The sequence below is a fragment of the Cynocephalus volans genome, chromosome 3, assembly GCF_027409185.1.
Source record: "Cynocephalus volans isolate mCynVol1 chromosome 3, mCynVol1.pri, whole genome shotgun sequence".
In the NCBI taxonomy this organism is placed as follows: Eukaryota; Metazoa; Chordata; class Mammalia; order Dermoptera; family Cynocephalidae; genus Cynocephalus; species Cynocephalus volans.
The window spans coordinates 106,988,253-107,003,884 of record NC_084462.1 but is presented as its reverse complement, the minus strand read 5'-3'; the positions used below and the strand labels follow the sequence as shown (position 1 = coordinate 107,003,884).

At 37.6% G+C, this 15,632-nt stretch overlaps 1 protein-coding gene across 1 annotated transcript; it reads left to right on the top strand.

Annotated features, from left to right (window-relative positions):
- Nucleotides 1-780: 780 nt before the first annotated feature.
- LOC134372664 (olfactory receptor 10G3-like) lies at nt 781-15,394 on the top strand. Its single transcript, XM_063090089.1, is given in 2 exon segments — nt 781-917; nt 14,410-15,394. Coding segments are annotated over 2 exon segments (1,122 nt in total).
- Nucleotides 15,395-15,632: the final 238 nt, after the last annotated feature.

The window sequence follows — 15,632 nt, the reverse complement described above, 5'->3', positions numbered from 1 at the left end:
TTATCTTAATTTACAAAAATAAAAAAAGACAAAAATACTAGAAGCTGTATATCAGCTTTTAATTTCCTCTTTTGATTTTCAAGTTCATTTAAGCTAGAGACACGTGGTTTATCTTATAAAGATAATCAAGAAATTTACCCAACAAAAGAAGAAAAATATACTAATAGTGGCTTCTCTGCATAGTGCAGAAAATTGATCTGAAGTATATATTAATCACTTTTAGAGGACTTTGTGCAGACAGGCCAAGGACAAGGTTGTCCCTGGGAGGTCATAGGTGCCCTGAGATGGAATGTGTATTTGGTTCTATGCAATATATCACGTATGTAGATTCATTTACCACCACCACAGTCAGAATACAGAAGACTTCCAGCATAAGGACCCCTAGTGCTGCCCTTTTTAATCGTAACCACCTTTCTCCCTGCCGCCCACATTAATCCCTGACAACCACTAACTGTTCTCCATCTCTATAATTTTGTATTTCAAGAATGTTGTATGAATGGAATCATACAGTATGTAACCTCTTGAGATCAGCCTTTTTTCACTCAGCATAATTCCCTTGAGATCCATCCCGGATCCCTTGAGTTGTTGCATGTATCAGTACTTTGTTCCTTTTTAGTGCTGAGTACATAACATGTGGATATGTCATTTCATTTTAAGAGCTAAGTAATCTGTTTAAAAGTATCTTAACACTAAATGTTTCCTCACACAAGTACAACTTTCATGTAAGTGTTAAATTGGACAGTTGCATCTACATAACTTTAATTAGCAATATCACTAAACATGACACCTCCTGCCTCTGTCTGGGGTGTTGGTACAGTAGGCCAGGAGTCTTCTGTTCCCATCCCGGTGGTCACTGAGGGCAGTGAAATCCCTTCAACAGCACCAGCACCCAGTGTTTGGAACTTAAGAATCAGAGAGTATTTCTTTAATTTTTATAAACCCATCATAAAAAATCCTGACTTGAAACTTACTTGTGTCAGGATGTTCATATTTGTATTAGTTGTTGAAGCTGTACAATTACAAAGACATTTCTTGCAAATTTTGTAAATTTTCATATGCCTTTAAAATATAAACATTTGTATAGCAAGGAAAGGTGAAAATGAGACCAATCCAAATATGTAAATAGGCCTGGCTCTGGCCAGAGCTAAATTTGGTTGTTTGTAAATTTTGCTGTGATTAATTGTATACTTTCTAATGTACTTGGAGACTGGAAGTCTTATTTATGTACTGATGGATAAAACTTGTTTTTCTGAAAAATTAAGTGAGATAATGCTGCTTCAGAATGTCACCTGTCTCCTTAGCTAATTTATTTGTATTGTCATTATTTAGTACACTTTAAAGGAATTTGTCATAGGAGTTCTATATTAGAACTGTCAAACTGTCTCCTGTCGGTTTTAGCCGTAATTATTTCTCTATGACATTACTATTAGGTTTTTATAAGCTCCTTACAAAGATACTTTCATTGTCTATCCTAAATTGTTTGCTACTTGCCATTGAAGTTTCATTTTAGTGTGGAGCAACTGAGATACTTGTTTTTAAGTTAAAAAAACAAAAAACAAAAAGAGGTGGTTTTTCATTTTGAAGAAATAGAACATGCAAAAAGTTTTCTTTTTTACTTTAAAAAGATGCATGGTGGATATTTAAGTAGTACATCATCATATTTGAAATCCCTTTTGTGCATTTTGATGATTTTCTTCCCTACCAGAACAGCCTGTCCTCCCTCACCTGTAGTTTAACGTAAGTTTGAAGGCCGTTGTGGGTGGATTGCATATCTAAGCATCACAGAGTGAGATATTGCATGGCTGCTGTTTAAATGAGTACGTGACCTTGTCCTAAAGCTGTAGTACCTAATGTTTTCATTGTACCATTGAAACTGTAGCTGACTGGTATGTGTACTAAGTGTTCATTGATCTAAACCAGACATAACTCATCAACTTTTCTGAAACTAAGTTGTGTCAGAGATGAACCGTCTGCTCAAGGAATCATCTTAGTAACCAATGATGAAGCATATAATTCTAATGTTAGCAATAAGACATTGCTAACAGTATGTTTACCATAATATTTTAACTATAGTAATTTTACTGTTTATTTCTCTATAAATTTAGTAGAACTTGTGGTTGAATTTCGCCTTAGCTGCCACAGTTTTTCACAACATTGCTAATGGTTTTCAACTTCTGTACTATAGGAGAAAATTCATTCAGCTATTGAATTTGATTTTAGTAGAATACTGTATCATATGGTTGAGTTTTAGTTCCTGCCATTCTTGATTTAGAACAAAGGAAAGGAAAAAAACAAAACTAGATGACAAAACAATAGAAAAGAAGGATTGGTTTTCTTGCAACTGGCCAATTAAAATATTAACTATCCCTCCAAATAAAGGCTTCAGTTTCTTTTACCTTTTTAATTGAAAGGGACAAAATACTAATAAAAATACTTATCTAATTGATAGGTGGAGAAAAGAATAAGCTATGTCTTCAGGGACAGGGGAGCAATAAGACAGTGCTATTATGCATCACACTTTAAAGCATTCAAATTTGATTCTTAAAGCTAATGAAGTTTTTAATGTATCAAAGTATTTAAAATGTCTTCCATCAACAAAAATATGTCTATAATTTTGTAAATATCAAGTGTAGGTGGAAAAAAAATGATGCGTTTAATGCTCTGACATTTGTGATTATTTGCCAGTCTTTACTTTTTAACTTATTAAGGTTTCTCTATTTAAAATTGATAAATTGTCTTTTGATTTTTAGGGAAATATCTAAATGTTAGAAATGTCCAACCCGACCTTAATATTAGGTTGCATTTTATAGTGCTAAAGTCAATGCATTTTTTAATTTCTCAGGAGCACTGCAAGGCAAAACAAAACAAAACAAAACAAAAAAACTCCAAATAAAAATGATATATGTAAGTTGGCAATGTCTTTATCCCACAATAAAATTTTTTTTTTAGCAAACAGCTGCTGACTTTTTCTTTAGAAGGGGGAGAAATGACTTACATATGTTGTTTATAGTAGCAGTAGATGAACTACTGAAGCTAATGTATTTAAGTGTTCACTGGACATCTGCTGTTAGAGTACTATTTGAACCTTGAAAATTTTAAGTATGTACAATTTAAAAGATGCTCAAGGTTATGTATGGAAAGAGGATCTAAGAGGTTTTAGCTGGCCCTTTTTTCTTTTTCATTAGAGGTGGTATTATGCATCACTGGCTTCTTGCTCTTTCTGCAGGATAATCAGTATGTATGTTTTTTCTTAGATGTGGAACTTGAATATTTTTAACCATTCATATGATGGCAGTATTGTAAGGAACATGAGTTTTAAAGTTGACAACTGGATTGGAGAACTGCGTGACCTTTCACAAATTTGACTATGGGCCTCATTTTTCTCAGGTCTGAAATGAAGTAACACCCGCCTAGTAAACCTCATAGGATTGTAAGGATCAAATGATGCATTCATTCATAATACGTATTAAATGGATAAATGTACCACTTGTGGAAATGCTTTCTAAAGTCCATAGTTCTATACAGATGTTAGAAATTGTGATTATTACTGCAAAAGAGTGGATAAGATTGTCAGGGGTGGGGATGTTACTGGAGCCAAGTGTTATTTCCAAAAGATAAGGAGAGGTCAAAAGCATGGGGTGCTTGCTGCTGAGAGGGCTGGTGAGATAAGTTTTAAGAAGACTTGGATTGAGGCACGAGAAGGTGGTTGTTGGCTTTGATTACAGCAGTGTTGGTGGCATGATAGGAGCAAAGGCCATACTGTTGAGGGCAAGTGGACATAGCAATGCTGCTGCAAAACCAGAGTGCAGAGGGGATGGAGGGCATGACAGGAGAGGAAAGGGAGGTGGAGGGAGAGTTTCTTTAAGCTGAGAGACTTGAGCATGTGTACTTGCTTATGGAAAGGACACAGTTGAGAGGTTGAAGGGAGCAGAGAGAGAAGAGTTACCTAGAAGGGGGAACAGATAGGATCAGAGCACAGGTGGAATGGTTGTCCTTAGATAGAAAGGACTCTCATTGGGGCAGGAGCTATGGAAGAGGGGGAGATAGCAGGTGGATTCGTGTGGAGGGAATTTGGAATTTTCCTGACTGAAGTTGGAGGGGCACTTAAATGCTAAAAATGAGTGGGAAAGGGTCTGATGCTTGAGAAATTCACAATCAAATGGGAAAGACAGACACATGTCCAGATTACTGAAGTGTAAGAAGTGCTCGTGGGGGCACATGCCAAGTGCTAGTGGCCCTGACTTGGGCCTCATGGACAGATGGGAGGAGGGACAGTGGTTGTTCAACCTGTCTTGAAGGAAGTAAGGTTTGGGCACTTCTGAAGGAAGCCAGCTAGGAAATTAAATGTCAGGTAACAGTTAAACAGTTCTTGCCCTAACCAATTCAAGTGGAATATAAAACGTTATTAACTTGAACCTTGTCTTTCTGTCCTTGGCACTTAGGTTATGTGAATAATGATAAAGCTGAGGGTTTTACAGCATGTTATTGTCATAATTTAGTATATCCAGTAAATTAATAATCCATTATCATTGGAACAATATTTGTCTTGGAGACAAAGAAACATTCAAAAATGTTAGTAAATGGATCACTTAAGGCAAATATTTGAACTTGTAGTTTTTTTGCCTTAGCTCCAGAAATAGAATCTTGCTAATAGATCTTTTAGCCCTTCTGGGGTTAAGAAATTAATAATTTGCACTGTAATGATATTTTAACTGTGATCATTTTCAGCTGTTACTGTTTTGCAAGAGTAATCTTTTCAGCTCTAACATTCTCTGACTCTAGCGAAATATTTTTAACCCTCAGAAATTAAATTTCAATGATTTGAAAATATTTTACTGTGTACTTAATGTAAGAGTTTGGTATAGTTGTTTCCTACATATCCTTGAGTTTTCTTAAAAATGTAACATACATTATTCCTTTTTTGCAAAATATAAGGCATTTAGAAGTTGAAGGATATTATATTGTGAGTTTTCCTGTCACGGTGGGTCAAGCCCTTCTTGACCGCTGTGTAAATGGGTATGTATTCTGAAATGCATACATTCCCAAAGGGCAAGGTCCACCCCCACTCCCTCACCCCCATAGTGAAGGGAGACATGATTTCTTTTAAAGAGAAACAAAGTAATATAAATTTGCTTCAGGTTTCCTCTGTAGCTCCCTCTATTTATGTATAAAGAACAGTGGCGTCATCTGTGCATTAACACATAAATCCCTTTTCTAAAGGTATATTCAGGAACTCTCTGAATAAAAAGGGGGTGGTAGTGAGAAAGTTACAAGTTGTAGACTAATGAGGTATTTTTTTTATTTTTGAAAATTTATATGAAACGTTTAGTCTTTGAAAATTTTTTGAATCATTTTAAAGTCTTCTCCCTAAAGCATTTCCATGCCACATGCAAACTTGCTACTAGGGTATCTTAGATACAAACATTCCACCTATATTGCTCTCTTTAAGGTTGTGCTTGGCAACTTGGTAGCTCCTGTGTTGAAAAATACAATGACAGTAAAAATAAATTTCCCATAGAATTGCTACTTGAAAAATTAAAACTTCACTTTTTCTAAGTCATTTTTATTTTTTTCCCCTTTAGACATCAATTTTACTTGCTGAAAAGAAATTTTACCCCTGTTATCATCCTTTAATTTGTGTGTGTACATGTGTGTGTCAAATATTTAAAACATTAAGGAGGAGACAATTGGATATTAGAAAGGACATCTGACTATGGTGGTGTGAAGAGGTCAGCCAATCCTCCTTGCAAAAAACAAGTATAAAATTAAAATGATCAAAAATAACCATTTGGGGGGCTCTCAAAATTGACCAAAGGCAGACAAGAAATGGAGAATTTTTTATTTTTGAAAATCTTCTGTTGCTTCAGTAAGAAGCATTGGAGTCTGTGGCCTTCCAACCTGGGGCTTCCTCACAGCCCCCTGGTTTTTCTAGCATTGAGCTGATCACAAAAGCCTGCAGCTTTGTTGCCTGAGGGGTTGGACTCAAGGGGGGGGGATGAGGGCTGTGCAAAACCCATGGCTTTGTCAATTAAAAGTGGCGAACTTTGAAGGAGACAAATGGAAAAAACTCAGCTTTGCTATTCTGAGGTTGCAATTCCAGACAGGGCAAGTGGCAGACCAGCAGAGATTTAATGCTGACACCTGGGATCTTAGAGCATCATGGAAGGGCCCTGGCTGATGGGAAACCACTCATTCTCTGGGGAGACCTTGGGGAGACCCGAGAGAGCTCGATGGGAAGAAAAAGCTTAGACCAACATGAGTGAGCTGTTTAGCCCACCCACAGATGGCAATAGATGGAAGCCCCAAGGGGTCAAGTCGTTTAGCAAGCACAGCGTCTGCTGACCACTAAGCTATGCAGGAGCCACCCCGGGAAGCCAGACTGAAACATAAAAATAAGAGTGGAAAACAGCAGACACACCAGCAAACACACTCTCCCATTGGAGAGACATATTCCACAGTTTAAATCCAGTATAATCCAAATTGCCCAGTTTGTAATGCAAAGAAATGTAATCAGTATCAGTAATGCAAAGAAAGAAGAGTGGCCGTACTCAGGGAAAAAAGCAGTCAAAAGAAACTATGGCCCCTCCAGCCCTAGAGGAGGTAGCAGTTTCCTGATGTAGCATATCTCTGGGTTGCCTCAACATTACATTTAGTTTTTTAGCTCTTTCAACACTATGTTACTAGATAATTGGGTACACGGGGTATAATCGCAAGTTGTGGTAATGGGCATGCTGCCACTATGGATCTGGCCATCACATCTTGGGCACAAGTGGTGACAATCAGCTTTGTGTCTCATGAATATTTATAACCAATAAAAAATATTTGCAGAGTTTCATATTTTAATGAAAGCTGTTAGTCTCATATCTCAGATTTAGTAACTCAAACTTTCTCATTGTATACATGTATATATATTTTTCAATGTTTCTCATCTTTAGGCTATCTTCAATTTTACATGTCTTATTGTAAAATTCAGAAAAGAGCAATAGATTATATTTGTTTTCTAAATATTTGAGATGCTTTTTATAGATAAACAAAAGTGTGCTTTGAGTTGACTTTCAGAAAATAATGAACTTTCTAAAGTTTTCTTCATGGCCATTTGAAAGATGGATGACTAGAGTTAGAAATGTACATTGGGGGCCAGCCTGGCCCCGTGGCTCACTTGGGAGAGTGCAGCACTGGTAGCGCCGAGGCCGCAGGTTTGGATCTTATATAGACATGGCGGGTGCACTCACTGGCTGAGCCTGGTGCAGACCACACCGTGCCAAGTGTTGCAATCCCCTTACCAGTCAAAAAGAAAAAAGAAAAAAAGAAAGAAAAAAAAAAAGAAATGTACATTGGAATCAGAATTAAGCAAAACTCCTCTGCTGAAATGGGGTCAAGCCTGTGCCCTTTGCCTGATTAGGAAAGGTGTCTAATCACCTTGGCAGATCAGTCACTAACAATTTTTAATGATCAAAATTATAGATTTATATTCAGTTTGTGTTTCCTATATCTTTTTCAAACATGTTTGTAGTAGATGACCTTTCATAGGAGGGTACTACAAAAAGTTCATGGAAAAATAGAATTAAAGATAATACAAATCTTTCTGTAAATTTTTTGAATTATCCTTGTATTTGATACCAGATCAGAGTTCAAAAACACATTGCATCAATACCTTCACAGAATAAGTCTGTGAAATGAAAACCCTGCTAAGCCCCAAGGCAGTGGTTTACTTTTTTAAGAAACGCACAGTATGATAGAATGTCAGACAATGAAAGAAGTGGGCAGCTTCACAGAGTCACAGTAACAAAATCTGACTCATTTGATTTTAGAGTTTGCTCTTAACTCCCCTACATTAAGATTTTGAAATAGAGGAGCAACACTAGTTTAGAACCTTTGACAGAATAAACTATCAAACTTAGAATCATTAATCAGATCACAAGATTTACTAATTTATTTTGACTTGATTATTTGTGGGAAGGAATGTTCAGTAAAATGTAGAAAGAGTGGCTGACTGGAAACCATCAGACCTGGTTGGAATCCTTACATCAACATTACACAGCTGTGGGACTCCTTTGTCATTTAACTTCTAAGGATCATGAGGACACTATACAGATGCAAAATACCCTCATTATTCTGAGTTTATATCACATTAGTCCATTGAGATTTCATCAGTACCATGTTTCTTTCTCTTTGAGTCAGGTCTCTTTCTTTCTCTCTCTCTCTCTCTCTTTCTCTCTCATTTTGTTTTTGAAAGGATTTAAGTAAGGTGTCTCAGAGTCATATCTGGGATATTATTGAATCAGAGTAAGCAGAGAGGTGATCACTCAATGAATACCACATTTCATACCTGGAGATCTATGATAATGTCAGTGACACAGGGAGGAAGGTCATAAGAGAACAGAGGTAAAGAGAAGTTTTTCTATTAATACTTATAACTAAGTAAGGAGGAAAATGTAAAGTTAGAGAAACAAAAAGAGTAAAACTTACTTACAACTAGAACGAAATCACACCCAGTAAAGACATTCTGTATTACAAACAGGACTGCATTCCTTTCCTTCATTCCTTTCATTAGGGTGTCTCTAAAATCTAAGGGCAAGATTAGAAAATGCTATTCTCTCTGGTTGTATAAAACAAGAATCAGCACACTATGGGAAAACTGGAATTCCCTATCAACAGGAAATTTTGTAAAAGAAATAGCACTTGCAAGATCATAATTCAGAGAACATTTGCCAATGCAAAAAATAAAACAGTATAAAAAACAAAAGAGGAAAAAATAATCAGGGAACGCTAAAAAGTTAGGAAAATATTTTGAAAAAAGTCATTGGAAATAACAAAAGCAATCTGAAAGATTCTTTTATAGATGCTTGTTATTACGATAGCCAAGATATGGAACCAACCTAAATATCCATCGACACATGACTGGATAAGGAAAATGTGGTATATATACACAGTGGAATACTACCCAGCCATAAAAAAGAATGAAATTCTGCCATTCGCAGCAACATGGATGAGCTTGGAGAAAATTATATTAAGTGAAATAAGGGCCGAGCCCGTGGCGCACTCAGGAGAGTGCAGCGCTGGGAGCGCGGCAACGCTCCCACCGCGGGTTCGGATCCTATATAGGAATGACCGGTGCACTCACTGGCTGAGTGCCGGTCACGAAAAAGACAAAAAAAAAAAAAAATAAGCCAGGCACAGAAAGAGAAATACTGCATGTCCTCACTCATAAGTGGGTTCTAAGAAAGAAAGAAAAAAAGAGAGAAAGAAAGAAAGAAAATAATACACAATGATACATTGAACTTTCAGGAGGAGAAACCAAAAATATGGTTACTAGAGGTGGGAAAGGGGGAGGAAGAGGAGAGTAGGGTGGAAACTGGGTAAGAAGCACAAAGAATAATTACTATTTGTAAAAACGAGTATGCTAATAATATTGATTTGACCATCACAAATAGTCGACACTGTACCCCCAAAAGTATAATCAATTATGCTTCAGTAACAATAAATAAATAAATAAAAGCAGCCATGAGAGGCAATTGAGTTAGTGAATGACTCCATAGTAACACGGAAAACAGGATTATACATATTCTTTTCTTTTTTTCTTTTAATAAAAAAGAAAGAATGAAATAATTGAGAAGTCAGTTACTAGGATCAGAGCATAGAGTCAGAAAAATTGACTTGATGCCCACCTGTCAATATACCTGCCTTTGGCTGAATTATGCAATTGAGCAAGAAGTTCTTCATCCACCAGTAGAGACTAGAAAGGGACAAAGTGATTCAGCTCTAGCAAAAGAAGCATCAGAAAAGGGCAGTTATGATATTAAACATCTTTATGATAAATGAACTCAACTTCCTATTTTGACATTCAACAATTTGCAAATGCAAGCCCTTTGTCAATATCATGTCTGAAATTTACTAATATTGTTAATAATTTTTATTCCTAAATGGTAAATGTTTAGATGTTTGGATTAAAAAACCTATTTATAAATCTCACATGTAAAAATAAATAAAATATTTCTACTATTAAAAAAAACCACTGGAAATAACAAAAGCAATGTAAAATATATAGATTCAGGAAGGAAATAATTAGAATGAAACTTTGTTGATGTATCCCCCACTACTGCCCAGAGGAAAAGATAATGTATCTGAAGGGAAGATTGAAGTATTTTCTTAGATAAAGATGCTGTGTGATTTACCAGGTGTGATTCATCAGGACCTACCATAGCCTAGATTCAGTGTGTCCCATCAAGTTCCCTTTGCTCTGACTCAAAACTCAGAAATATACATCTGATTCTTAATTTGATTTCCAGGGACCTTGTCATTAATAAGTGGATGCCCTGTGTTTTAGACACGCCATTCCAGTCATAGGAGCAATATCTCCCACTGTAAATTAATAAATTGTTTGGTTTATAAGTCATTCACTCAGGCACTTGAATAGTGTGAATCGATTTCCCAGAGCCTGATTACCCCAGGAAAACCCGAACAAATTAGAGTTCTAAATCTGAAGAGTTAAACAACAAACTTCAATGACTCCTGAAAACTATAGGTGGCACCGTGACACCCAGACCACAGCAGCCACCTAAGATTATTCATCCCAGACCTACCGTTGGTCATAGTCATGAATTTCTCAAGGAACTTGTGTGGGAACTTAAGTGCTCTGCACTTTCCAACGGTGAGAAACAGGAGGAGGAGGTCAGAATCTACAGCTGTGGCATCTGGAAGAACAACTTTTTGAAGTTCAACCATCACTGCTTTCCTGCGACTGTCATGTTTCAAACTGGGGGAAAAAATAGCAACCGCTTTTCACTCACTTGAAAGAGAATAAAATAAAACAGTAAAATTAAATTACATTTAATTTAATTTTTTAAAAGGACACTAAAAGGTGGGGGGGGGGCAGTTAGAGCCCAGCCTTGTAATACCAAGGTAAGGGATTCAGATCCCCATTCAGGCCAACTGCCAAAAAAAAAAAAAAAAAACTGAAAGAGGATAAAATGGCATGGGGTGGGAGGATTTATTGCTTTTTATAAGCTTCATAATAGAGATAGTTAAACAATGAAAGCTAAGCTTTGACAAGTACAGCAGGTTTAAAGGTGAGTGTTGAATGTAAAGATTATCAAACATGACTATTATTATTCACTATTTGCCAAGATTGGGTCCACAGTTTCATTCCCCATTCTCATAACCCCAGAGAGGAAATCAAATCCCAGAGGAGCTGTGAGACTGGCTCAGAAACAAGACGCAAGCTGATGACTGAGGTGCATTATAATATTCATGTTTGGGGCTTTCAGCAAAGGGCCATCTGTCCATGACGTCTTACCTGCTCTTGACAGTAGCTTGACCTACGGCAGAATGCTGCCCTGCACAGTAAGGTGGAGGGAATCACTAATCAGGGAGCTCCTGATGTTCCCTGTTAATCTCACATTCCTTCTTCTGAGTGGTTGCAAACCACTCAAGAGAAGAAAAAATCTATCGATCCATTTCAATTTTTTTGACATCCCACCTCAGGCCATGAGATCTTTTTCATTCAAAAACTTTTATTGAGCATGTCTTTTCTCATTTAAATTTTTATTTTTAATTGAAAAATAATAATTACGTGTATATATGGGATACAATGTAATGTTCTGATACACATTATGAAATGATCATATCAAGCTAATTAACGTATCATCACCTCACAAATTTATTTTTTTGTAGTAAAAATATTTAAAAACTACCCTTTTAGCAATTTCAAAACACACATTATTATTAACTATGGTCTCCATGCTATGCACTATCCTGAAAACTTTTCCTCCTTTCTAACTGAAACTTTGTACCCTTTGATCGACACCCCCATTCCCCACCCCTACCCCCAGCCTCCAGCAACCACCGTTCTACTCTCTACTTTTGTATGTTTATTAGATTCCACATGTAAGTGAGATCATGTGGTATTTGTTTTCCTGTGCCTAGCTTATTTCACTTGACATAATGTCCTACAGGATCATCCATGTTGTTGCAAATGACAGAATTTTCTTCGTTTTTAAGGTTAAATAGTATTCCATTGTATATATATATATATATATATATACCACATTTTTTTTATCCATTCATCCATTGATGGACACTTAGAGTGATCCCCTATCCTAGCTATTGTGAATAATGCTGCAATGTACATGGGAGTGTAGGTATCTCTTGACATTCTGATTCCAATTACTCTGGATATATACCCAGAGTGAGATTGCTGTATCATATGGTAATTCTATTTTTAGTTTTTTTAGGATCCTCCATACTGTTTTTAATAATGGCTGTATTAATTTTAGTACTAATTTACATTTCCGCCAACAGTGCAAAGATTCCCCTTTCTCCGCATCTTCACCATCACTTGTTATCTTTCATCTTTCTGATAATAGCCATTCTAAGAGATGTGAGGTGATATCTCATTGGGGTTTTAACTTGTATTTCTCTAATGATTAGTGATATTGAGCATTTTTCATGAACTTGTTGGCAATTTGTATGTCTTCTTTTGAGAAATGTCTATTCAAGTCCTTTGCCTAATTTTTAATCAAGGTATTTGTTTTCTTATTAGTCCTTACATATTTTGGATATTAACTCCTTACCAGATGTATGGTTTGCAAATATTTTCTCCTATTCTGTAGGTTGTCTCTTCACTCTGTTCATTGTTTCCTTTGCTGTACAGAAGCTTTTTAGTTTGATGCAATCCCATTTGTCTATTTCTACTTTTTTTTGCCTGTGCTTTCAGGGTGATATTCAAAAAGTCATTGCCTAGACCAATATTGTGAAGCTTTTCTTCTATGTTTTCTTCTAGTACTTTTAAAGTTTCAGTTCTTATGTTTGTCTTTAATACATTTTGAGTTGATTTTTGCATATGGTGAGAGATAAGAGTCCAATTTCATTCTTCATTATCCAGTTTCCCCAACACCATTTATTGAAGAGACTGCCCTTTCCTCATTGTGGAACCATAAAAGACTCTGAATAGCTAAAACAATCCTGCACAAAAAGAACAAAGCTGGAGACATCACAATACCTGGTTTCAAAATATAGTACAAACCTATAGTCATCAAAATAGCATGGTACTGACATAAAAACATATGCGTCAACTAATGGAACAGAATAGACAGCCTAGAAATAAACACATGCATTTACAGTCAATTGATTTTTAATAAAGTCACCAAGCCATGAGTTTAGATATCAGAAAACATAGGACTAGAGGGAAATTTAAAAGTTCATTATTCCAGGGCCAGCCTGTGGCTCACTTGGGAGAGTGTGGTGCTGATAATGCCAAGGCCACGGGTTCAGATCCCTATATAGGGATGGCCGGTTGCTCACTTGGGAGAGTGTGGTGCTGACAACACCAAGTCAAGGGTTAAGATCCCCTTACCAGTCATCTTAAAAAAAAAAAAAAAAAAAAAAAAGTTCATTATTCCAACCCTTTTCTTCAGGTGAGGAAATGCCAATCAAGGGGTTCAACTAAAAAATTTTAAATAATTCTTCCACAACAAGAGCCATTTGCTCTGCTCTAGCCATTCTCTCATGTTCCTCTCATCCTTTCTAATCATCCTTGCTTTTCCTTTAATCTCTGACTTCTCCCACAGCCATTCCCTCTTTTCTTTCTCCTCTCCTCTCTTCCTTTACCGTGTCCGAAGGTTAAATGATTACACACAAAGCAACTGAAATACATAGTACCAAGTACCAGCCATGGTGCATGGTGATGTTAGTCCTCACTTTGCTTACATACTTACAGCCTTGTGGGCATTCTGTTTCTTTGAATTGTAAAAAAACTTGGGGAGTAGATTTGTATAGCATCAAGCACTGTCACTCACAACTAGCCATTTAATCAAAATTCTATTTCGTTCTCTCTACAACAAAAAGGGAAAAGAGTTTCCTCATTTCTTTTCTGCATATTCCCTACTCTATGTAAGTTTGTGTCCTGGCAAAGGTAAGAATGAGCTAGTGGCTGCTGGAAGATTCTGAACTGGAACAGCATCTAATGAAACAAATATCCTTTCCCACGTATGTCATGTTTCCAAGAAACCCTGGCCTGTGCTGAAATAACAGTCAATGATTATTTTCCAAAGATTTTTGGAAAAGGTGCTCTGGATACAAATTCCTCGTGCAAACTGCTTCTGTAATGGTCCAGAGAGTAAATAGTTTAGGCTTTGCAGGCCAAATGCAACTATTCATCTCTGCCATCGTAGCATCAAAGCAGCTACAGACAATATGTAAGTAGATGAGCATGGCTGTGTACCAGTAAATTTGATTTACCAAACCCATGTGAAAGAACATAGTTTCTCCCCATTTGTCATCTCCATATAAGAGAGAAACTTTATGCCACTGCCCCTCGTATTTACAGTCTCTCTAGTTCCCCCTCACTTCCCTCTCACCTCTATGCTAACGCCTGTTTTGTCCATTCTCTAGGTAAAATCTCTCTGGGAGATGGACAGAGTTCATCTTGACTAGAATCCCCTACCCACTTAGGCTGAGGACTTTCCTTTTTGTATTCTTCTTGCTAAACTACATCCTGACTCAGCTGGAGAACCTGCTTATTCTAATGACTGTCTGGGCAGACCCGCAACTCCATGCCCGTCCCATGTACATCTTTCTTGGTGTTCTCTCCATCATTGACATGAGCATCTCCTCCATCATTGTCCCCCACCTCATGATGAACTTCACTTTAGGCATCAAACCCATCCCATTTGGTGGCTGTGCTGCTCAGCTTTACTTCTATCACTTTCTGGGCAGCACCCAGTGCTTCCTCTACACCCTGATGGCCTACGACATGTACCTGGCAATATGTAAGCCCCTGCGCTACCCCATGCTCATGACTGCTAAACTGAGTACCTTGCTTGTGGCTGGAGCTTGGGTGGCAGGATCCATCCACGGGGCTCTCCAGGCCGTCCTAACCTTCTGCCTGCCCTAGTGTGGGCCCAATCAGGTAGATTACTTCTTCTGTGACATGCCTGCAGTTTTGAGCCTGGCCTGTGCTGATACCACAGTCAACGAGCTAGTGACCTTTGTGGACATTGGGGTGATGGTTGCCAGTTGCTTCTCGCTGATCCTCCTCTCCTACATACAGATCATTCAGGCCATTCTGAGAATTCGTACAGCTGATGGGCGGCACCGGGCCTTCTCAACGTGTGGAGCCCACGTAACCGTGGTCACCATGTCCTATGTGCCCTGTGCATTCATCTACCTGAGGCCCGAAACCAACAGGCCCCTGGGCAGGACAGCTGCCCTGTTCCCCACGGCCATCACTCCTTTCCTCATCCCCCTTAGCTACACTCTGCGGAACCAAGAGGTGAAGCTGGCTCTGAAAAGAACGATAGGAGGCAGAAGCATAAGAGTGAGGTTTGAAGGTGTCTATCGCCCACTAAGGGAAACTTCACGTTTAGAATTTATTTTAATGCTTAGGTTTCAGTGAGGTTTTTCTTCTTCATCTTCTTCTTCTTCTTCTTGCTTTTTTTCTTCTGTAGCCCTCATATCATACAACAAGATCAAACACAGTTTAAAGTAAAACACCACTTTCAAGCAGTTCCTCAGTATCCCCTCCCCTTAAACAACTCTCTGGTGCTACAAGAGTAGAGAATGAGACCAAATCCACCCGGAAGACAGCAAAAGATGGCACGCCTAGAGACTCGGGAATTCACATACCAGAAGCA